The sequence below is a fragment of the Camelus bactrianus genome, chromosome 11 (genome assembly GCF_048773025.1).
Source record: "Camelus bactrianus isolate YW-2024 breed Bactrian camel chromosome 11, ASM4877302v1, whole genome shotgun sequence".
NCBI classification, from domain to species: Eukaryota; Metazoa; Chordata; class Mammalia; order Artiodactyla; family Camelidae; genus Camelus; species Camelus bactrianus.
The window spans coordinates 80,168,456-80,192,022 of NC_133549.1; the positions used below are offsets into that span (position 1 = coordinate 80,168,456).

The 23,567-nt window shown below is 46.0% G+C and overlaps 1 protein-coding gene across 3 annotated transcripts in view; it reads right to left on the reverse strand.

The window, feature by feature from the left end:
* The window catches only part of TMEM273 (transmembrane protein 273), a 55,409-nt gene that overhangs the window by 13,335 nt on the left and 18,507 nt on the right, over positions 1-23,567 (reverse strand). Inside the window, exons 2-5 of one of the 3 annotated variants that reach the window (XM_010963490.3) lie at positions 22,694-22,747; positions 21,670-21,810; positions 19,865-19,895; positions 9,606-10,764 (exon numbers count right to left, since the gene is read on the reverse strand). The exons of 1 other annotated variant lie outside the window; for it this stretch is intronic. In XM_010963490.3, coding sequence (XP_010961792.2) covers positions 10,740-10,764; positions 19,865-19,895; positions 21,670-21,810; positions 22,694-22,747 — 251 coding nt within the window. In that variant the 3' untranslated portion in view covers positions 9,606-10,739. Of the gene's footprint in view, positions 1-9,605; positions 10,765-19,864; positions 19,896-21,669; positions 21,811-22,693; positions 22,748-23,567 lie in introns of those variants that run through there. One more of the 3 variants, XR_012510345.1, reaches the window with a different exon arrangement.

The window sequence follows — 23,567 nt, forward strand, 5'->3', positions numbered from 1 at the left end:
GCTAGGCTAGCTAGATCAGGTGGACACATTTTATTTTATTTTTGTGGAGACAGGGGGTAATTAGGTTTATTTATTTATTTTTTAATGGATGTACTGGGGATTGAATCCAGGACCTTGTGTGTGCTAAGCACGCACTCTACCACTGAGCTATATCCTCCCTCCATAATACATTTTATTTTATTTTTTAAATAATTAAGTAAACCCAGGGTCCAAACTGGTATACTCTGGTGGAAATGTAAATTGCGACAAAAGTTCTGGCAATATGTAGCAACAACTTTAAACCTGTGACACCCTCAGTCTCGGCAATCTCACTTCTAGGAATGTATCGTTCAGGATTTAAGGGTGTCCAAGATTTTGCTGGCCCATTTTCAACACAGTGCTACTGACGTTCATGAGCTCAGACACAACCAATGTCCCAGGCAAGGAGGTTACATTGATTGGGTCGCATTAGCCTCACCTGGGAATTGATTAGAACTGCACACTCTTGGGCTCTACCCCCAATGCATCCAGCCATCTGGGTTTAAATAAGCCTCTCTGTGACTGACTTGGATGCAGGCTAGAGTTTGAGAGCCCCTGGGTTGAATAAAATATGGGACAACTAAACAAAGGTTTGCAATGCAGTTCATGAAGAGCACCAAAACAATATGTTCCCAGTACAGTAACGTATACAGTTGACCCTTGAACAACGCAGTGGGGTGGGAGCACCCATCCCCCACACAGTTGAAAATAGGAGTATAACTTACAATCCATCAGCCCCCTATATCAGAGTTTCCCCATCCACGGAGTCAACCAGCTGTAATATTTACTATTGAAAAAAATCTGCAGATAGGTGGACCCACGTAGTTCAAATCCGTATTGTTCAAAGGTCCACTGTACCATGCAATCCCAGTTATGTGAACCTAGTATATAGAAATGTATCTGCTCACGTATATAAATTCTGGAACAATACATACCGAAGAGTGAACAACATTTATCTTTGGAAAAGAGGTTCCACCATCCTTTCGGTGATCCTTTATTTCTAATTTTTGGACTATAAACGTGTAAGAAAAGAAGCAATAAATTACTTCTGGTTTTACTTAAATACTAATGAAATTTTAAAAAATATACAAGGCCCACAAGTAAGATTTTGCAAAACCCCATGGATCCTGCCCCTCCATCCCCAGGATGCTTCAGATCAGGTCCCACGGGCACGTCCCTGCACCCAGGACCTCAGGACTGGTGTCAGTCTCTGGGTCAGAGGGCAGCACTGGGCTCAATGGGTGCAGAAAATGAGGCTGGGATGAAGAGCAGAAACTTGGCGCTGTTTGCGCGGGGTTAAAACAAACTGGCTAGAGAGAAGCCCGTGGGAAAGACATGACATTTGTTTGCAGGGAAACATAAACAAGGAGGAAGGAAAACAGAAAAGTGGCTCAGTGAGAGGCTGATCAAAGCCAGCTGGGCAAGCAGGCCCCGGGATGCTGCTGGGAAGAGGAGGGAGGCCTGGGGTCAGGCAGGAGCCCGGCTGGGCTGGGTGGGCCTGGGGGCCGGGCAGGGCAGCCTCTGTGGCCCTGGGGGCTGCTGGAGAGACTGAGCATGAGGAACCTGACCATGACTGGGCTTCAAGCACTTTGAGACCTGAATTAGCTGTTCTGGTTGCCTAATGGGCAGAAAGCCCACCCAAGATTCTGTCTTCTCGACTCCAAGTTCGTAAAACAGAAAAAATGAGCATCCACCTACTGTATAGCACAGAGAACTATATTCAATTTCTTGTAATAACATGTAATGGAAGATAATCTGAAAAGAAAAAATATATATGTATGTATACGTATAACTGAATCACTTGGCTGTATACCTGAAACTAACATTGTAAATCAACTACAGGTCAATAAAAAATTTAAAAAAACAAGCATCTATTTACCACCAACCCATCACAGCGCAATGCATTTCCTTACATTGTTTAATCCTTATGAGGGTCCTGGAGAACCCCCAGCCCCTCCACTCCCGCCAGTTTTCCTGTCTAACTTGCCCAAGGTCAAGTAGCTGCGAGGCTGTAAACCAGGTGTCCAACCTAGGACCTGTGTCCGTCTGCAGGGTGCAGACTTTCCCCATCACAGCAAGCGGGGTTGTCATCAGTCCCCACCAGAATCACCTCCATGTCCCTTCCCACCCGCTCTGGACAACTGTTGCAGCCCTCAGCTCCTCCACCCACCGCCATCCATCCCTCCGGAGCAACTGAGCCCCTTCAAGACCAAGCACGCGCCCCAACCTGGGCACCATTTCAATCTCGTAAAGGCTGAGGCAGCTTTACAATGTTCAAGTTGTGCCAGGCAAATGCTAAGCACACGTTGTAAATGATCCTTAATTTGAAGAGATGTTTCCCTTTGGAGCCAAAATGCCTGGATGATTTCATGAACAATAGCTGAAGCTTACAAGTTACACTCCACTTAAGTTTTCTCTCTTGTCCTTGGCCTGAATCTGACTTTTTGTTCCTCTCCCTCATCGCTTTCAGAGCAGAGACACGGGATCCCCACTGGGAATGGGGGAGGTGATGGAGGCATTCCTTCAGGACCAGATGATGTCTGAGAGCGTGACCAGCCCCTAGCTGCAGGGCCCAGGTGTCAATCCCCTCCTGTCACCACCCTGGGATTGTGCCCGTTCCTCCTCCCCCTTCTCACCCCTCTTCTGTCATCTGGTGAGTCATTGTCATCCTCACATAAGAAGTCAATGAAAGGAGATGATTTTAGTCTGCTTGAGGCCCCATCGTATCCATCCTGGCTGGCATCCATTATTCTGTGTCGGAACATCAAGGGTTTGACGTGGCTCAACTTCCAAAAAAGCTTCTTTAGATATTATTTTCTCTCTAAAAAGTTTCACTTGCCTAGGAAAACTTCTCTTTGAGGGGCAAATTCCCTTCCAGCCATTCTGCTCTCCTGCCCACTGCCCTCTGTGGGGAAGTGGAGTCAGGCCCTTCTGCCTGGAGTGTCTTGGGAGGGGAAGCTTCTGCCATCCAGGTGCATAAAACCCTCCACGTGGTCCTCTCCAGCACTGCTGGTTCTTTCAGGGATGAGCCAGGAGTAGACTCACAGTCCCTATGACAAGCTGAGAGTGTCTGGGGTCCATGCCTGCCATCACTCCTGTGAGTCCTATTCTGATTGAAGGCCTATTCCATATCACAGCATCCCGCTGACAGAAATGACAGCCATCATCTCCAAGCTAGCTACTCCTCCCAAAGCAGAGAAGAGACAGAAGTGTAGCCTTGCCGGTCCTCCTGCTTATCCCACTGTCGACTGAAATAAAATGCACAGCCTAAATGTTGAGAGTTATGTTTTATTTGGCAGATGTTTTCAAGGACTCGAACCCCTTCGAGCCTGGGATGACAGCTTCCCAGATCGCTCTGAGAGCCTGCACCGAAGAGGTAGGGGCAGTGCCAGGATATATAGGAGTTTTACAACAAAGACCAGGTAATCGGAACATTAAAGATCACTGGTAAAGAAAACCAGGCATCTCAAGTTAAAGAATTTAGTGCTTTTCTATATATAGGAAAGAGCAAACATTTGGGATCATTGAAATCGTTCCTTTGACAAGCACCTAGCTACCTAGGGCCAGTATCCTGTCCTTTCTTATTCTGAGTCCCTTCAGAGGGTACCATTGTGGGTGGCTGCAGAAGCTGGACTGCAGGCTTGTCTGAGCTCACTGTGGCGGGTGGCGGCAGTGGCTGATGACTTGATGTCTTCAGCACTCTTTGTTTACCGACACGGCTTGCAGTATTTTTCGTTCACACCACCTCTCCTGACACCCACAGGTCTCCCTCAGCCTGACTCAGCCCGTACCTGCCGCTGCCCTCCCAGTGTCCCCAGCCCCGGCCTCACCCAGCCTCTCCCAGGCACTGGGCTGTCCTTTCCCCACTCTTGTTTCTACCATGTTGGTGCTCTTTCTGCCAAAGCGATCTCACAGTTCATTCTGTCCACTTTGCTTCCCTCCCTGAGGGCTTTCTTGGCCACGACCACTGGAGGCTGCCCCTCAGGCTGGCAGAAGCAGCTCTAATTTCTCTCACTCTCTCCAAGGGCATTCTGGCATCGGAGCCAGGTGCAAACCAGGACAAAGAGGCCAGAGTAGGGTGTGCTTCCATTCAAATACCTGGATACAGCAGCCTTGGAGACCAGGCTTCCCCAAATATTAGGGGATAATATCATTATACATCATACTATTACTCAGACCATTTTCACACTGGCCATGCCACACACACGCACACCGCGGTTTTAGGAATAAAAATTGTGTCTGCCCTAGAGAAATTCTCAGGTCTGTGCCAAAAGAAGGCACACAAGAATTTTCATTATGTGTAGTTTATAGTAATAAAAACTTTTAAATAGTACCCATGAAAAAACTGAGTAGGACCTTGGAAATGATTTTAAGCAATAAAAGCATGACAAAATGCTTAAAAGGCAAAAAGTGTTGGGGAGCCAATGCTGCAGTTGAAGTCTGAAGGCTGTATGCTGGCCAAATTCCCTCTTACTCCAGGGCAATCTGTCTTTTGTTCGTCAGGCCTTCAACTGATTGGATGAGGCCCACCCTCATCATGAGAGGCAATCTGCTTTACTTCAAAGTCCACCAATTTAAATATTAATCTCATCCAAAAACACCATCACAGAAACATCCAGAATAATGTCTGCCCGCACATCCAGACACTGTGGCCCAGTCAAGTTGACACAAAATTAACCATCACACCACATCCCTTTAATTTGGCCAGATTTGATCTTCAAATTCTCTCTCAATGGCAGGACAGCTGCTGGAATCTCTGCCCAGCTCTTTTTAGCCTTCCAGCTGTGGTCCTCCACTGAGCGCCTTGGCAATTTCACCCTGCACATGCCCAGTTTAGAAGTCAGCCAAGGATGTAAGGGAAATTTTAAAGCAGATTTCGGGGCTCCACCTCTAAGGCTGCTTCCTTTAGAGGATTGTTCTCCTAAATTTGTGGCCACTATGACAGCTTCAAGTCCCAATCTTTGTTTTCCCATCCCAGTAAGACAGCCACTTTCTGCTTAAACTGTTCTATTGCCCTGTTCGCCGTGTAGACTGGATGTGCCCTCAGGAGCAGAGCCGGATAAATGAGGAGGCTACCTTCTTCTTTCTAGGGTCAGGTTCCCTCCTCCATCTGCTGTAGGGGGCTCTGCGGTGCCTTTCCATTTGGTATTACTTCATTGTATTTTGTACTGAGCCTATAATATTATTAGGAGAAGGGTTTGAATGATACACTCCTCTGTTATTTCCAGCTTCAGAATCCCTCAGGATTTTTATTTTGCTTTGTTTTTTCATATTTTAACATTTCCAAGCAAAGAAATATTTTTGTACTAGTATTTTCAAAATTTTCAGATTTTTATTTGACTGGGGTCAGTAAAAGTAGAGCACATAATCTCAATCCTTTATAATCTGTTGAGATTATTTTTGCTTCTCTGTGGCCTAATGGAAGATCCCAACTTGACATGTTGATGCTTGGAGAGCTGGTTTAAAACTTCCCGCTACTTCCCTCTGTGGGTACTATGCTTTATTTTTATTTCAGAGCTATGTTGTCAGGTACACAAAGCTTCATGATGCTTTTAATATCACTGTCAAATATCCTTCTCTGTCTTTTGTCTAGCTTTTTACTTGAATTCAGTTTTTTCCTGATATTACTCTTTTTACATCTGTCATATTTTTTGTTAGCATTTGCCTGGTATAACTTTTTTCATCCCTTTATTTTTAATCTTATTGTAGTTTTTGCTTCAATTATGTTTATAATAGCATGCAGCCGAATTTTTAAGTCAAAATAAATGTTTGTTTTAAGTGGGTGAATTTAGTGATTTTAACTAATTCACATTTATTTTTATGTAATTATGCTTATTTTTGCTACCCTGATTTGTTATCTGTTTATGATACTTTCTTGTTTATTCCTCCCCTTCTGACAGCCTCTTCCTCCTCCTTCTGCTTTTTCTCTTTCTCTTTTTTTATTTCCTCCTGCCCTGTGGCTTGTAATTGCTTGTAACTGTTTCCCATCCTCCCCTTATCTTTTTTTTTTTTTTTTAAATTCTAGGACTCTTCCTGAATTTGCAGTATACAAATTCAGTACTATATTTTTCTATCAATATTGAGAATTCATCAATATTCTATATTATGTCCCTGAGCAATATAGTGATCTTACATCTGTCCCTTCTTTTTCTCTCGTATGACCACCCATATTGAGGTCAGGTGGAATTCTGATGTATAGTAACAGTACCACAATTTTTATAACAATCATTACTTATTTAAACTTAAATATAAATTTTACTAATTTCTTTGCTCACTGCTACTTTTTTTTAATCTCACATATTCCTCTTAAGTCAGTTTTCATTGTGCTGAAGTTCATCTTCTAAGCATTGTTTTTTTTTCAGAAAAAAGTTTTGGATAGTCAATTTTTTGAGGTTTTTGATTTCTTTTTCCTCTTCACTTGAATGGTAGTTTGTTTGGGTATTGAATACTACATTGCCTAAACATTTCCCCTGAGAATTTTGAAAATATTGCTTCTCCATCTTCTTTCATTCAGTTCTACAAATAAGAAGTCTAATTTTAGTCACATTCTCATATTTTTATAGGTCATTGGATTTCTATGTTCTTGGTCCTCTCAAATTTTACTTTGATTTTGCTGGATATAGTCAGTTTTGCATTTATCTCACTAGATCCTTGCTTTTAGGTCAAGTTCTGGTATCTTTCTGCAGCTCTGGTCCATTTCATTCTCTGTCTTTTTATATGTCCTTTTTTGCTGTTGTTGTTCTGCCTGCTCTCCCCGTCTAGAACATCTAGTAAATGAGTATTAGGACTTCTGGGTCTTTCCTTATATCTCTGAACTTCTATTTCATATACTCACTTACTATCTTCCTACTTTGCAAAGAAAACAGACTGCACAAATCCAGACAAGCAAACAGCAGAACACTATGTATCACAGAATCCTGCACTTCCTCCCGCACAGCATAGACCCAGGCACAGGGGTTGTTTTGCCCTTCCTTAGCTTCGCCATGGTCTTTTCTACTCCTGGCTATTGGCAGACCGGGTTCCAGAATGTTCCACCCTCCTCCCTGACTCAGACTCCTCCCATCCAGGCTGGGAGATCACTCTGCTAGCAACTAGGATTTTCTCTTTTTCTGGGCTCCAACAACACATCTCCAAAGCAATCCTTGCTTACCCCGTTTGCCTGCAGTTTCCCCTACTTAAGGACCACATCTCTGTCCCCTGTTTTTTTTCCCATAGTGTCTGATAATAGGTAACATTGATAGGACATTTAGAAGTTTTGGACACTGTTCAAAGCTGTGCCACATCTAATAACTCATCAGGGAATCCTGGCAACTCTCTGTGGTCACCAGCTCCAGGTGACAGATGAGGAAACTAAGACAAAGTTGAGGGCCTAGCCGGAGGTCACCCACAGGGAGTAAGTGACACACAGGAGGGGTTAGAGCTCAGCCATCTAGATGAGAACCCTTGTTCTTAATTCCATCAGCGAGGAGCCCAGTGGTTGTTACACTGAGCGCACCTACATCTAAAAAAGCTAGGCTTGGACATGCAGATACAATTTAAATGGATGAAGTGTCCACAAAGCCTGGACTGAGAAAGATTTTTCCTGTCCTATTGTGTCTGATTTTCCTCCTGAGATCAGCCTTTCCTCACGACCTCAGCCCCACTTCTGCCCAACCTGAATGAGCGCAGATCAAGGCCTGATGTGGAGGTAGGAGGCATCAAGGCCACCTGACTTCCCAGGGCTGACGGAGGTGAGGGGAGCATCATCACATCAGCGGCAGGTGGAGTCACCTGGATGATGGGGCAGAGTCCTCAGAACGTCTCCCCTTGGGGCAAGTCTACTGGGGACGCAGAGCTGAGCCCTTGCTGCTGGCTGCAAACGCCCCATCAGAATATGCTTAGGGTAATCCTTGGATGTGGTTTTAATTCTTTGTTGGTTGGTCAACCACTGTGCTTGACTCACAATTTGTTGCCGGTGATTAAGAACCATCTCCTGATTTAAACTCAGGAAAGAACAACAACGACAAAAAAAATCAGAAACCCATTGAAAGACTTCCTTATGGGCTTTTTTTTTTTTTTTTTTTTTTTTTGCTAAGAAAATACTGCGAGCTCTGACCCACTTCCCTGGTGGCCTACATGCCGGTGTCCTGAGAGCTTCACATGCATCACCTTATTTAATGCTGACAAAGATCCCACAGGGAAGGTGCAGCTATTACATTTTACAAATGAGGAAACTGAGGCACAGCAAAGGTAAATAATGTGTCCTGCTCACAAAGCGGCATTTGGCTTCAAAGCCTACATACTCTACACCGCGCAGAGAGGGGACCATCCCAAACCCATCCGTCCTCTGCATCTTTGCTGCCAGCAGGCACTCCACCCCCAGCCACGCTCACCCTTTGCTTGGACTGGGGCAAGGACACCAAGCATGGCCCTAGGGGTCTGTAGCGTGATATTGACATGTCATGCCTCCTTTGAAGATCAGAATAACTCTGACACTTTAATCTCCATCTGCCTAACTTGTTTCCTACTTCTCAGCTGTCTCCAAACTTGGATGACGGAAAGGACCATTATTTACTCACTTATTCAACCCCCCATGTATTCTATGATAGACTATATCAGAATTCTATGATATGCATACTTTTAACACAAAGAGATTACATACATGTATTTATTTAATTTTTATGTGTTGATTTTACTCTACAGATTCAATGTAAATATGTTTCTAATTTATGGATCTAGAGATTGATACCTATTTGGAATTTGATGATCTTGCCAGATAACCCTCTTACATCTCACCGTCTCCTCCAGGTGCTGAGTCTTGGAGGCAGCAAACCACCACTCTGCCTTTAGATCCTGGCAGGCTGCTGCCATCTGTGGCTTTATCCACCCATGTAGGGATGGCTTTTCCTTCTGGTGTCATCTGTCCTTTTGCCTTTGGGCAGGGTGTTCTGCCTGTTGAGATGGGCTGTCTGGGATCTGTATGTGTTCTGAGGGCCCCAAGGCCTACTGGACTGGGAGGGGCAGGGTTTATCCGAGCCCCTGGCCTCTGCTAGCATTCTTCCAAACCATGAGGTGGGGCAGTGAGAATGACCCTCACTCAAGACAGTGCACACACAGACACAATGATTTCTTGTGGATGCTTCAAAACCACATCCAAGAGCCCTTGCCCAATGGCACCTCTATCCCCGGAAGCTGATCCCATGGAGAGGGGCTGTTGAAAGAGGCATCAGAGGGCTTCCAGTAGGACTGCCACAGAAAGAAGTCACTGAGTTTGGATATGGGGTGTCAGCCAAGGAGACCAACTGCATAGACCTCCCCAGCCCATTCCGGCTCCCACAGCACATCTGCCTCTACAAGCTGAAGACCCTGGTCTTCAGACACTGTTTCTTCACACAGGGGACCTTGTGTGGAGCTCAAACAAAGCCTGAGCCCAGGAGTGGTGCTGGGAAAATGTGCCATGCATGACGTGGGGTCGGGGAGAGGACCCCACGTTCTCTTGTGTCTATAGAAATTAAAATGATTCCAGAGAACCCAGAAGCATTCACCTTCCATTCACAACCAGATGTCTTAATTAAAATGATGTTAAAGGAAGCAAATCAATTAACAGATACCTTACAAGATGGTTTATTCTATCTTCCACACAGAAAATTGCTGACGAGTTATCACATTACCGCTTTAGGTTATCAGTTAACAAAGGCTGCTAATGAACTACATTGTTATCAAGTCAGATAAAAGACGCCCTGGGAATCCAGGCAAATTATTATAACACAGCACTTTGTTTTAAAAGATAGCTCAGCTCTCATCGCATACAAGGAGAGTAATCCAAGGGGAACCAGTCTGCACAGCCACCCAGATTTCTGTTGAATTAAAAGGCCAACAGTGTTCCATAACGGAGTGGAAATACAAGGTTAATATTACATGGAGATAAACATGAGTGGGGTCTGGGCCACAGAGCCTTAGGTTTACGGCAATAATAAAAAGATGTGAGTTTCCTAAGTCTCTGCCAGTTGCATTGTCCGTGATCAGGTATGCACATTGTAATAGTCACCACAAAATCTAAAAGCATATTAATAATCCCTTGCATTTGTACAGCTCTCTACAAGGCAGGCGTCTGCTTTGTCCTTTAAACCTTTGTTGGCTCCACTGTTTGCAGAGCCAACATCCTCCCACTCCAGCCATTTCATCCTTTGGAAGGTCTATCTTTCATTCGCAGGGATGAAGACTGCCCCATGGTTGCCATGTTTCAGGGCCCCTGAATTTTGACAGGGAGATTCTTCTGGCAGCTAAGAAAGTGAGGTCAGCAGTTCTGGAAAATGCTGCCCACCTGTTAGTAAGATGGTGATGCTAAAAAGACTGTAGCCCTGAGTTTGCTTCTTATTCCATGAGCCGTTTGCTGCAGGTAGATTCCATTGCCATGGACACAACGCCATCACGGAGCGTGACCAGCTCTGACATGGGAACCAGGATAGGCAGGGAAGATTTCCTGGCTTCCATCTTTTTTCACTGCTGGAAAGAGTGCTCATGCATCCCTCTGTGCCCTCAGTTTCTTGCAGAAGAGAAGCAATATTTTCCTTTGAGACAGAAGCACTGTCATAGATTCTGTTCCTTCTATTATTTGCCCTGGATTTTGAGTTCCATGCAAAGGTCCATTACCAGCTTTGGATGCTTAAATTCAAGTCTCCAAGACTGCAATCTTGGGCAGCAGTCCAGGCTGCCGATCCCCTCCCGAAGAGGTTGCTCACTCAGAGCTCAATCACTGCTGCATTTCTGGAAAGGAAAAGAACCATCTGGGAGACTTACTGACAGAGTGACTATGTTCTAACTAATCATGGCGTACGCCTAGGCAACCCACACAGTTAAACGGGTATGAAAGAGCCCATCAGCCAATCCTAGCAAAGTGGAACAGGTCCTCGTGCAACATAGAAAGGGACCTGAAGACCAGCGGCTCTAGGTGAAGGGGAGAGTTTTTCAGATCGAGCACAACCTAGAGGTTTTTTCTGCCAGATCAAAGCCACACAACTTCATCCACTTTGGTGACAAAAAGGGAAGAAGTCATTCCATTGCCTGATCTTGGCATTGATCTTGATCTTGGCATTGACCTTGGCATTCCGTTGGCATTGATCTGAACAGGTGCTACAAGGAACAAGGTAGACAGACCTACGAGAATGTAACTAGAAACTGATACCTTCACGTCTGAACTATATGCTGTTACAGAGGATGAGACTTCTCCGTACTTAGTGGACCAGTTTTGACAGGAGGGAATGGCAGCATAGACATACATTAAAAACTAGGAACACAGAAGAAAAGATGGACACCAAACTAGACCCTGATACAGAAAATCTTGGGCTGAAAGTCAGGCAGAGAACCTGCTGTGGCCACTCTTGGCCAAGGGTGTCACCAACACTTTCATGTGGAGATCAAATTTACACCAACAATTCATGGCAGTTTCACATCAACATTATCCACAGATCTAATAGCTGGGCACATTTATGCCAACACTGCATACTTGTTTATGCCATTTCATTGTGCGTCTTCAGTCCCAATATCTTGACGTCTGACATTTCCCCAGGAGAGAAGGGGCAGAAACAGCAGACAGACAGGGCAGGATGAAGCATCAATGGGATGAGCCAAGACAACATCCATAAAAAGGACAGCATATGCATAGCGAACACCCCGTGTGGAGGACGAAGGGCTCAGGTTGGGGTCAGGGTTACAAAGCTTGATGGCAGCAGAGCCAACATGGAAGACAAGCAAGGCAAGGATAGTGAGAGAGAGGAGGAAGAAAGGATTCAAAGCCTCAAATGCGGTCAGGGTTTTGTGTTTCTCCTTTAAAGGATGGTGGGTCCAGAAAAACAAAGAGTTTGAGTTGGCTACTCTGGAGGTCCGGGAGCTCAACAGAAAGTTTATCCCTCCTATTATCTTTACAAAGTCTTGAGTTAAAAGGGTCCCTTTGGGTGTTGCTAATGAGAGGATCTAAAGTATCTGGAATAGCCAGCATTTGCACCTGAGATACTGATGCCAGAGAAGATGGGAAGACCAGGAGAGCAGCTGCGTCCCACCCCTGATGTCCCGGAGCTGGGAAGTGGCACCCGTGAGCTACCCCACTGAGGAACTGTTCTCTGACAGGATAGAGATTCCTCTACAGATGGGTGCACCACCAGCCCCTAGATAATCAGACACAATCTATAGGGAAAGATTAGCTGGACAGACGCTGGGACAGCACCTGCTGGCAGGACTAGTAAGTGAATCAGGCTGCGGACCTGGGCTGGGTATCAAGGGAAAGAGAAAGAGACTTTTGGAGACTCTGGGATTATAGTGGCTGCTTACACCCAAATCTTCCACCCCATCCTCCAAAAATCATACAGACCAACAAGAAGAGAAGGAGAAAAATAAACTTAACTGGTAACAAGGGTGCCTATATTTCCTGGTTTGCCTGGGACCATTCCAGGGTAGATCTGCTGAGGATAAGTTAATGCCTGCTAATGCTGAAAGTCTCTTGACCAAATCCCACACACTTTCCTGACTTTGAAAACTCAGTAAAATAGGAATTGATGAGTGTTTCCTTAACATGATGAAAACATGTGTACCTGGTTCTAAAGCTAACACCTCACTTAATGAAAACCACTAGTGGATTTTCCACCAAGATCAGGAACATGACAGGGATACTCACACTGTATTGGTGGTTTTAGCCAATGCAGTCAGAGAGGAGGAAACAATTAGAGACTTAAGAATTAGGAGAGAAGATCTATAATTTGGCAGATGACATGATATGATGAAAACTCAAGGAGCTCCAGAAGAAAACAAACAAAACTATAAAAGCATTCAATAAGGCAGCTGCTATCATGTTAACACACCAAAAAAAAAAAAAAATTCATAGGCAATCTATTACCAAGTAGGAGACATAATGGGACGTTCCATTTACAAAAGAAACAAAACCATAAAATATTTAGGAATAAACTTGACCAGAAATGTGAAAAATCCATAAGGGTAAAATACAAAAGCTCTCCTAAGACACACACAAAAACACAGACTTGTAAAATATACATATTTCTTGTCCATGAAGGACTGCTTACTGTCATAAAGAAGTCAATCGTCTTCAAATTAATACATGAACGTAATTCAATCCCAGTGAAAATAGTAAGATGTTTGTTTCTGTAGCTACATTCTGAAACTGACTGTAAAGCTTGTATGGAAAAACAAACACACAAGAACAGCTAGAAAAGAAAACCAGGGTGCGTGGGAAGCAGCCCCGCCAGGTAACAGGCTTTCTTGATGCCACCACACAAGTGTGGTAATAGCACGTGAATAATCATAAATATCATTGGAGAATAATACAAAATCTAGAAATAGTCCAAGTATACGTGGAAATTTAGAACAGGAGAAAGATGTCAAATAAAACGCTGGGGAAAGTAGGGTGTTTTAAAAATGATATTGAAATAAGTGGATTGCTATTTGGGAAAAAAATAAAATTGGATCTATGTCTCATACCACACACCACACCAAATGAATCAGAGATCCAAATAAAAATAAACCCACGTGAGAACCAGAATTATATATATATATGTATATTTATTTATTTATTTATATTTATATATACATAGGTGTATATATAAATATTTATCTAATTTTATAAAAATTATATATATGCAGAAAAATTTTAATTAAATATATTTTTGTAAAAGGAACACAGAAAGGATAAAGTGGGAATATTGAGATTAATCACGTCAAAGCAGTGGGTGGGAGCAGGGTGGAGAGGACAGAAAGAGAGTAAAATGTCTCTGAGTTTACCTGTTTACGTTTTTAGTTTTGAACCAGATACGTGATTTACATATGCAAAAATAAAATTAAACTCAAAGGATTAAGAAAGGAGACATAAAATAGCATATGCACTGAAACAAACATCTCTCACTCTGTATCAAGTTGATAGCATAACCACACTGAGAGAATAATTCAATTTGAACACAATGCTCTGTTCACATGGAGGGCTCAGTTCTAAGAACAAAAAGAAATTTTTAAGCGAGTTTGTAGTTGTATAGTGTTGTAATCCTGGAAGTACATATTTAGTGCATATTATAGGATGGAGCAAATGGGTAAAAATATTTATACAGTTGGGTAATAGGGTTTTCACTTTAGAGGAAGCAAAGTAGAAATACAAAATAAGAACTCTTAAGAAGACACTTATGGTATTGAGTTTTTAATTTAAATATACATTTGCTATAGCAACACTATTTACAATAACCAAGACATGGAAACAACCTAAATGTCTTATCTACAGATGAATGGATAAAGAAGCTGTGGTGTATTTATACAATGGAATACTATTCAGCCATATAAAAGAATGAAATATTGCCATTTACAGCAACACAGATGGACTTAGAGATTATCATATGAAGTGCATTAAGTCAGACCAAGAAAGACAAATATATGATATCACTTATATGCGGAATCCAAAAAAATTTTCAAATTTCACTTACAAACCAGAAATAGATTCACAGACATAGAAAAGAAACTATGGTTACCAAAGGGGAAAGGCAGGTGCGGGGAGGGATATATTAGGAGTTTGTGATTAACAGATACACATTACTATATATAAAACAGATAAACAACAAGGACCTACTGCATAGCATAGGGAACTATATTCAATTTCTTGTAATAATCTATAATGGAAAAGAATCTGAAAAATATCTATTTATATATGCATGTATATGTATAACTGAATCACTTCGCTGTATACCTGAAGCTAACATTGTAAATGAACTACACTTCAATAAAAAAATTAAATAAATAAATAGGCATTTGCTGACTGTCCGTTAAGAGGGCTGGTAGACGATGATGCCTGAATGTCCCTGAGCACTCACTGTGCCCAGATCTTGGTTTCTAAAAGCTATTCCACATCAGAAAGAAGGAGGAGGAAGAGAAGGAAGAAAACACGGATCTAGGGAAAATGGGTGACTCCAGGTCTGGACAGGGACAGTACAAGGTGAGCCTGGGACACTGTGTTGTGCCACAAGTCTAGGAAATGCTCAACAACTACTGGGATCCTGTCTAAAGCCACCAAGAAGTGACCTGTACTGACAACTTGGGACAATGTGAGCATCAAAAAGATTCATGATGGTGATGAATTATAATGCATTGAAGTCCGTAAAAGAAAGAGAAAAGGAGAAAGGACGGTCTTTTTTGTAGAAGAATGCCAGCTATTAAATGTAGGAGGAATGCTGGAATTAGAAACTCAGCTCTCTGTAATCCTCAGTGCAGTAACTGATTCAAACATGGACATGGAATAGATGTTAAATCACTGGGTAAAGAATTGCTCGGGTCAGGATGTTCTTAAGGTCTCAAATTCGATTATTTACTAATTACAAAGGGGGGATTTTCTCTCTACAGTACAGAGATCTAGCTGACACTTCCTTAAAAAGCAATCAAAAGCAGTATCACCAACAGTAAGTGAGCCTGGCGTCGTGTGCCTCCGGATGCACTGAATGCAATTCACTGAAAGATACACATGCAATGTCACCTCTGCAGTAATCCTGACAAAATTCTCAATGCGAATCTACTCAGGAGGGAATTGGCCAATCTGGAAAACGGGACAGCATACAAGATGACTGGCTGAGGTACTTCAAAATCGACAATGCTGCTGAGAGAGAAGGCAACATCGAGAGAGACTTAAAAAAAAAGAGACAAAATCAAAGACAATGGCTCCTGACTTGGAAAAACAGAGCTCTAAAAGATACTTGTGAAACTGATCGGAGAAATTTGAATACGGGCTGCGTAATTGATGATACTATCGAATTAACATCCATTTCCATTCTTGGTAAATAAAATACAGTAAAATTAAATAAAATAGAAAATAAAATTTAATTATCTTGCTGTTAAAACCCAGGTTTCTTAGCTCTAATCAGGCAAATGCCCCACAGCTTCATTTAAAATCTTGTCAGAGTACCACTGTTTTAGGGTTTTTCTGCACATGTCCCAAAGAGATGCTGATTCCTGGTCTCACAGCCTTCCTGGCACAAGGACTTCTAAAGGACCATGGCTAGCAATCCCCCTCTCTTCCTGTGGGAGGCGCTCAGGGGAGCCGCCAGCCAGTGCAGGAGACCAGAGGGACTGCCTTTCCTCCTTTCAGTAAGAGCCATTGGATCCCTCTTACAACTCACCTTTCAGAGAAACCGAATTTTAACCTGCAGAACTGGAGGACAGGATGTTCACTAAATCATTCCTAGGTGACAGCACATGCAAAGTTCCGCTACAGGAGAACAGCTTGCTTGGCCCTAGCTTTTTCTTTCAGGTCTAACTTCTTCCTGACTCAAGCCTGACTCCATCTAGTGTCAGTTTTGGAAACTTGAATTGTGTCTCCCTTCTCTGTAGAGGAGCTCCGACGTGATACGTGCCAAGAACAGTTCCCTGTACACGGTTGGGGAATGGATGCGGGGAGAATGGGCGGGGGCAGAGTCCGGTCCAGCCATTAACTCCCAGCCACGCACTTCTCCCCCTCTTTCATTTCTTCCTTCCCTTCCTCCACCCGCTGCCTTCCTCCTGCACCCTTCTCCATCCTTTTCCTGCACGTCACTCTCACAATGTTTCAGCCTCGCCTGGATTATGTAAATTTCCTCCTATTGCTGCAATGTATTAAAATAATCCAGACCCTCCAAACACACACAAAACTGAGACACTCCTCTGACACGATCGATCATACATAGGAGCATAAAACCACAGTGATTGTTCATGCAACAAGGCTTTGAATTGGCGTGTGTGTTATTGTTCACAGCAACAGCTTCATGCGCACGCATGTGTGTGCCAGGCCTTCATTATGAGTCATCACTGCTTCTCCCAACCCCTCACCCCTCGCACGCACGCATGCATGCATGTCCGCACGCACCAGGATGAAGCAAGCACTGGGCTTTGTGAAATCCTTCAGATTTATGAATTCCAAACTAAGATGTCCCTGATTCAGGGTTTGCAACAGTTCTGGAAACTTTCAAGGGCACTGGAGCTTTCAAAACACAATGCCTTAATCCCACGGGCCCCCGGATGTGTGTGGGCTGTTTGGATGGCCAAGTCAGCATCTCTCACTGTGGGTGGTGACAAGATCACTCTGCTGGAATTTCCACCTGCCCACTCGATCGCCCTGACACAGGGCCTGAGCCGGCCACGGCAGCCTATGGCCACACGCCAGGGTGCCTCAGCCACCCAGCAGAGGGCCCCCGAGGCCACGCTGTGGGCAAAGTCTTTGCCATTGCAGGCACAGTCCATCCATCCCAAACTGTCCCCCATCCTGCACTCCCCACCACAGAGACCAGCTGGGCCCCCAAAGGCAGTGCAGGTTCTGGACCTGGGGTTCACCTTTGCATTCCCTCACCCCTGCCATCAAAAGCTAATCCTTCTCATCCTTCCAGACTCAGTCCGTGGCCTCCCACACCCCAGTCTGTCAAAAGCCCTGGTAGAAATCCCGATGAAGTTCAGTCTGCCTGATTCTACAGTGGGACAGTATGGGGCAGCTCCAACCAGAGTAATCAGAGTATAGCCCTGGCTGAGCTGGGAGAACACCTTCCTGCAAGGGCTGGAAGAAGACAGAGCTTCCCCAGGGAGAAGGCACCCTTTAGGGTGAAGAAAGGGAGGGCATTAGCTGACCTGGAATTCCACTTTCCTGCATGAGTGGGTCATGAATTTGGTAGCAGTCGGGAGCTGTTCAGCACGTTTCTTTTAGAAAAAGAAACATGACAAGTTAGCCAGGGTGGGTCTGGGAGTGTGTGAGCGTGTGTGTGTGAGATGGGACACGTGGCCTCCGTGGTCCCCCAGTCTCAAAAGCCCCCAATTCCACCACACATTTCCAAAAGCCTCCTGGGGCTGGGGACCTGCCCCCCCCCCCGGCTTTGAGAACCCCAGGTGCAAGAGGAGGTGACATTGTCAGTGAGAGGAGAGCTGTATGGCCACCCCAGGACCCAGAGACCACCGCCCACCACACCTAGGACGACCACATGCTCCGGTTTTCCCAGGATGGTCCGGGTTTATGCCCATCGTCCTGACATAATTATTAGTTGTGTCTCTTCTCCACTCTCAAAAAGTCCACATTTGATGGTAAGGTAAACAGTCACCCTATTCACACCTGTCTCCCCTAGGCCAGTGGGCTGGCCAGCCAGGTGGTGGAGGGGGAGGACAGGGGATGGGACAGAGAGAGAGAGACCGAAAAATACTGAGTCAGAAACAGAGAGGTGATGCTTGGAGACAGAGTTGATGAAACATCCTTTAGGGCCTCACAACTCAGAGATCATTGCCAGAAATCAGAACATCCGAAGGAGGGCAGATCCTCAAGAAAGTGAACTTCTTAGGAAAGTCCATTTCCAGCTCACCCCCTGGGCATCCCCCTGATCACAGTGTGCCACACCCTCATCTCTTCTTCATCCATGAATCCATCCATTCCTTCAAGAGACACTACTTTGTAAGTCCCAGGTCCCAGGGACTGACCGGAGGGGGAGACTGTGCTTCCGGTTCCTTCTCAAAGCCCACCACCCTGTCTCAGCCCAGATTCTACCCTGAATACCAGCCACTTCCTGAACATCTCTATTTGGAAGGCTTCAGAAGCCTCAGATTAACAGTGTTCAAAAAAGTAGTCGCCAACATACCCCCACGGCCCACTGCCCACACCTGATCTACCACCTACTCCTCCAAGGGCACCACCCAGCCAGGACTTCCCCCCCCCAGCAGATGCTGGCTGTTCTTGGATTCCTTCCTCTCCTCCTGCAGCATCTTCACTCTGCTCCCAGGTCTTGGGCCATCTGCATCCTTGGTATAGCTCAGATCCTTGCTCCCCCAGTGAACTTCTCCTCATCCTTCCACATACAGTCCCGGTCTCAACCTGTGCTCCCAGACATCCTGCTTCTTTGCTGGATAATGCACCCTTCTGCACCCCCAGGGCACAAAGCAACACACACTTAGCCCTGTCACAGCACCCCCTGGCCCCAATACCAGGCGACAAGGATCTATAATGTGTCCGTCTCCCCAGTAGACTGTAAGGGAAGCTGTCTTCTCTTTTCTTAATTCTCACCGCCTAGCCCACACCTTAATGCTCATTCATTCATTCACATCTGAGTATCATGAGTGCCTCCTCTGTTCTAGGCTCTGTGCTATGTGCTGGGGCTACAGAGATGAAGAGGATCCCACCTTAAAGGACCTTACATATTAAGGGGGAAACAGTCAAAAGAAATAGACAAATCGATATATCATATACTGTCAGCAAGTGGAAAGTACTATGAAGAAAAATAAGGCCAAGTAAGGGAAAGAGAATAACTGGAGAAGTGGGGAGAGGGTTCTATTTTAAGCAGGCTATCTAAGACAAAATGGTGACATGGAAAGCAGAGATGTGAAGGAAATGAAGGGCAAAGCTTGCAGCTATCTGGGCAAAAGCATTTCATATGACAGAAAACAGCAAGTGCAAAGGTCCTGAGGTAGTATTGTGCTTAGAGGCCATTAGCTTTATGAGGAAGAGCACTGAGGCTGGGTGGCAGCAGGCAAGCCAGGTAGCCTGGAGCAGAACACATGTGGCTTCCTAACTGGGTCATGGCAGGAGCTGAAGATGTCACCCTGAGAGTCAGGGATGCACTGGTGGCGGGGGAGGGGGGTGGAATCTGAGGGGGAGGGGAGATCCTAACTCTTGGTGTGCAGAAGCCAGCCCAAGCTCCCTTTGGTTACTGTACCCTGTGGGTCTCGTGCTCATGACACCTGCCTACTGCCCAAAGGAGGGGACCCAGGGTGCATTCTAGTCCCCTAGGAAACATTTCAAAGTGGAGAAAGGGGCTAGGATGTCAGGTGAGAGAATATAGATAAAACAGGAGGGAAAATGGTACCAGTCACAAGACAGCGGTGACCTTACCTTGGGGTTCTCTTCTTTAGCGAGATGGTGTCTAAACAGAGAAAGCAGGATATTAGGCAGGTAACTGAACAGGACCCTGTGGTGACTTCCCAGGACAGACCCCCTCCCCTATATCCTCTGCTGTTGCTTCTCTTTGAAGTACTCAGATAAGAGTATCTCATGTACATTTCCTGAGTTTTTCAGTAGCCAAAAACCACCACCAAAGGGAAGAAATTAACTACTTGATGATCGAGAGCACATGGCCCCCAGACCTCCTGGCGCCTAGGAGTTGACAGTGTTGGTCACCCTGTTACCTTTACATCAACCAAAGAATTGTGCACAAGCTGATCACATGCCCTGTGACCCCCTCCCTTACCTGGCCTTCAAGTAAACTTTGCTGAAACCTGTCAGGGAGTTCGGGGTTTTCTGGGGCATGAGCCACTCCATCCTCCTTGCTTGGCTCTGCCATAAACTTTCCTCTGCTCCAAACTGACATTTAGGTTTGTTTAGCCTCATAGTGCATCGGGAACACAAACTTTTGTTTGGGGACAGCCAGGGGGCGCTGTGACGGTGGTGCAGCTCGCTCAGTGCCAGGCAAGCAGGAGAGGGTCAGAGCCCATCCCACCTGTCGCGCTGAGAGGCTCCCTGGGTTGGGGCCACTGGAGGAACAGTCCTGGGCTCAGTGCTCTACCCCCTCCCCTTTGGCACTGTTGGCGCTTCTCTCTCTGGGTCCGATCACTGAGCCCCTGGCTCAGCACACAGGTAACAATGTGCATCCACCCCCAACTCCAGTTGCTCCTCTCCTCCCGCCTCCTTGCAGATCCTGGGCTCTCTTGCCCTTAGGAGACCCAGAACGTGTCCTGCTGTGTGATGGAGAGGCTGTTTCTTCTCCCTGCTTATTCCTAGAGATACAGAATCAACGGCGAACAAGCCCCTACGACCAATCAAACTCCTTGTGCAATTGGACAGGCCCCTAAGTGCTGTGTCTCCTCCTCTCCCTGCCCCATTCCCTTCTGCACATCTTTGCAGATGATAATCACATTTTCCAGAGATGTGGTGAGGCTCCTTCCTCCTCATCTTCAGGAAAACCTCACAGCAAACTGCCTCATCATACCATGAAGCAGTCTTACACAGGGAATCTTTCTTTTTTTTTGGTGTGGGGAGGCAATTAGGTTTTTAATTTATTCTTAGAGGAGGTACCAGGGACTGAACCCAGAACCTCATGCATGCTAAGCACGCGCTCTACCACTTGAGCTATACACCACCCGACTACGGGGAATGGTTTTTGTGGGTCACACTTTCAGAGAAAGAGGGTGTGAATCAATGTCACATTTTACTTTCAAAACTCAGAAACTGAGTGTCTGGATCATGAGGATACACTCAGCACTGCTCGGAGTAGGCTTGCTCAGTTTACGAAGAAAAATGCAGCTTAGCCCACACCATCGGCGCCGGCTGCACCCACCACCACCCAGCCATGCTAGGATCAGCCTAGTCACCTCCTGCCATCAATTTCATCTGATCACACTATTTGCATAAAAGAATAGACATTTCTGTCTGAAGCCAACTCAGCTCTCTTCTCCACCTTTCTCCAGGAAAGCTGATTCTTAGGAAGAACAAGAGTGACTAAATGGAAAAATACGGGAGAAGGGGGGATGGTGGGCAGACAGACAGAGACACAGAGAGGTCACTGCATTTCTTTTCAACCCATGTTTCTTAATCTCTCTCCAGCTGGCATGGCCCTGGGAGCCTCCCGCTGGGCGGTTGCCCGGGATACATCTTGTGTCGGGCAGGAGTGGAGCTGGGGTTGACCACCACCGTTTCCTTACCGTTGAAGCCCACGTTTGTGCTTCTCAAGTCTGAGGAATCGTTATCAAACAGGTGCTTCCTGATCATGCAAATCTTCAGGGCCAGGAAGCTGGCCAAGATGGCGATGCCCAGAGCAGTCCCGATGAGGGCGTATTTGATATCTGATGGGCAGGGAGGAAATGAACCAGGGGCTGCGATCAGTCACCACCTTGCAAATGTCTTCTACGGCTCCTCTTATGCTAGGATGGAGTTCAGATTCATGCACCTTAACATTCCATGCTCCAACCCGCTGAGGCCAGCCTCATTTTCCACTCTCCTGGGAGCACACTGCCTCCCTGCCCTTCCACCTGCACCCTGTCTCCTCTTCCTGGAACCCCATCTCTGATCCCTTAGCTGAGGAAACCATTCCTGAGTGGCTGATGCCTCATTTCTCTGGCCTCCTTTAGCCGTCCTCACTTATCTCTGCATCAGTTCATTTATGGAGTATGTTTTGATGGCTTGCTCTGTAGTGAACACTGAAGGCAAGAGACTAAGCCTTCGAGTCCATCTTGAGGAGCCTGCCTTCAGAGGCAGAGGACAAGAGCTCACTCTAATGCCAGGTGACAGGGGTGGGCCGGTGTGGGAGCCAGGAGCCTTCCCAGAGAGGGTGACCGGCAAGCTGCACTGTGCTAGGTGAGCTGATCCCTGAGGTGGAGGGAGGGGCTGGCGAGGGCATGGAAGCCAGGCAGAGCCCACTGCCTAGGGGCTCACGGCTGCAGTGCAGGGCACTGTAGGTGCAAATAAAACGTCTTTCAACAAATTAAAAAAAAATCATCTCATAGAGAGTGGACGGAGGTGGCCCTGATGACTCATGTCCCCTTTGAGGGCAGTCTCTCTTGCAGCATGCCCCCGGGATGAAGCTGTGTTAGCCACTCAGGCAGCCCTGGAGGGGGCACTGCTCTGGTTTTGTGATGACTGGCAGGAGACGCATATCAGGACACCCCACCAGAGTGCCTCCTCCCGCCCCTCAGCCCTGCACCCAGAATCAGCCAGGCAGCCACCTACCAGTTTCGGTCCCAGCAGACTTGCCCGTTGCTAACACTTGAGCTCCTGCAACATCTGCGAAGACCGAAAACCCAGAGTCTGGTTAGAACAGAGCTGCTGGCCGTGATCAGGCCAGGGGGTCAGGGGCCAAACCTTGTTCTAATTCCAAGTCTTCTTGGAGATCTGGTGACCTCTGTCCCCCATGGGCCCACGTGGGGCCCGTCCACCCACCCACACACCACAGATATGATCCTGGTTTTGTCAGTTCTTTGAATGAGATCCATTGTTTCTTTACATTAATTCTTACATTAATCCCGCCGCTCCAGCTAGGTTGAAAACCATTTCAAGGGTGGGACAAGGTACTTTGCACATGGTAGGGCTGGACTGCTCCCGCCACTGAACGGAGCTGACTTCCGGGCTGATGCCAGAAAGTCTGAGCTACGTGAGCTACACGCTCTCACTGGGGCCTTTCTGACTTGTCTGGCCCCTCAGTGCCTTTATCAGGCAGAAGGCAGGGGACAGGGCAGAGCAGGGCACCGGTGCATGGAGCCAGGCCCACTAAGGGACAGTCTTTTCCCCTGCCCCACTCACACACAGACATCGTTCTTCGGTCCCCTCCTTGGGGATCTTTCCCCTGATGACCATCACCTTGACCATCTTGCAGCATAAAAGCTTTATATGAGCCCAAGATGAAACTTGAACAGAGGAAACAGAAAGGACACAGGTCAGAAAGAGCAAGATGGAAAGAGCTGGAGAACCAGAGAGACACAAGGAGACATGCGGACAGAGGGACACACACCGCTTCTCGGCTCTGAGAAGCTCAGACTGCTGGCAGGAGGGCTGGGGAGGAAAGGGGAGAAAGATTTTGGATGTCTAGCATCCAAAAATGCCTGGC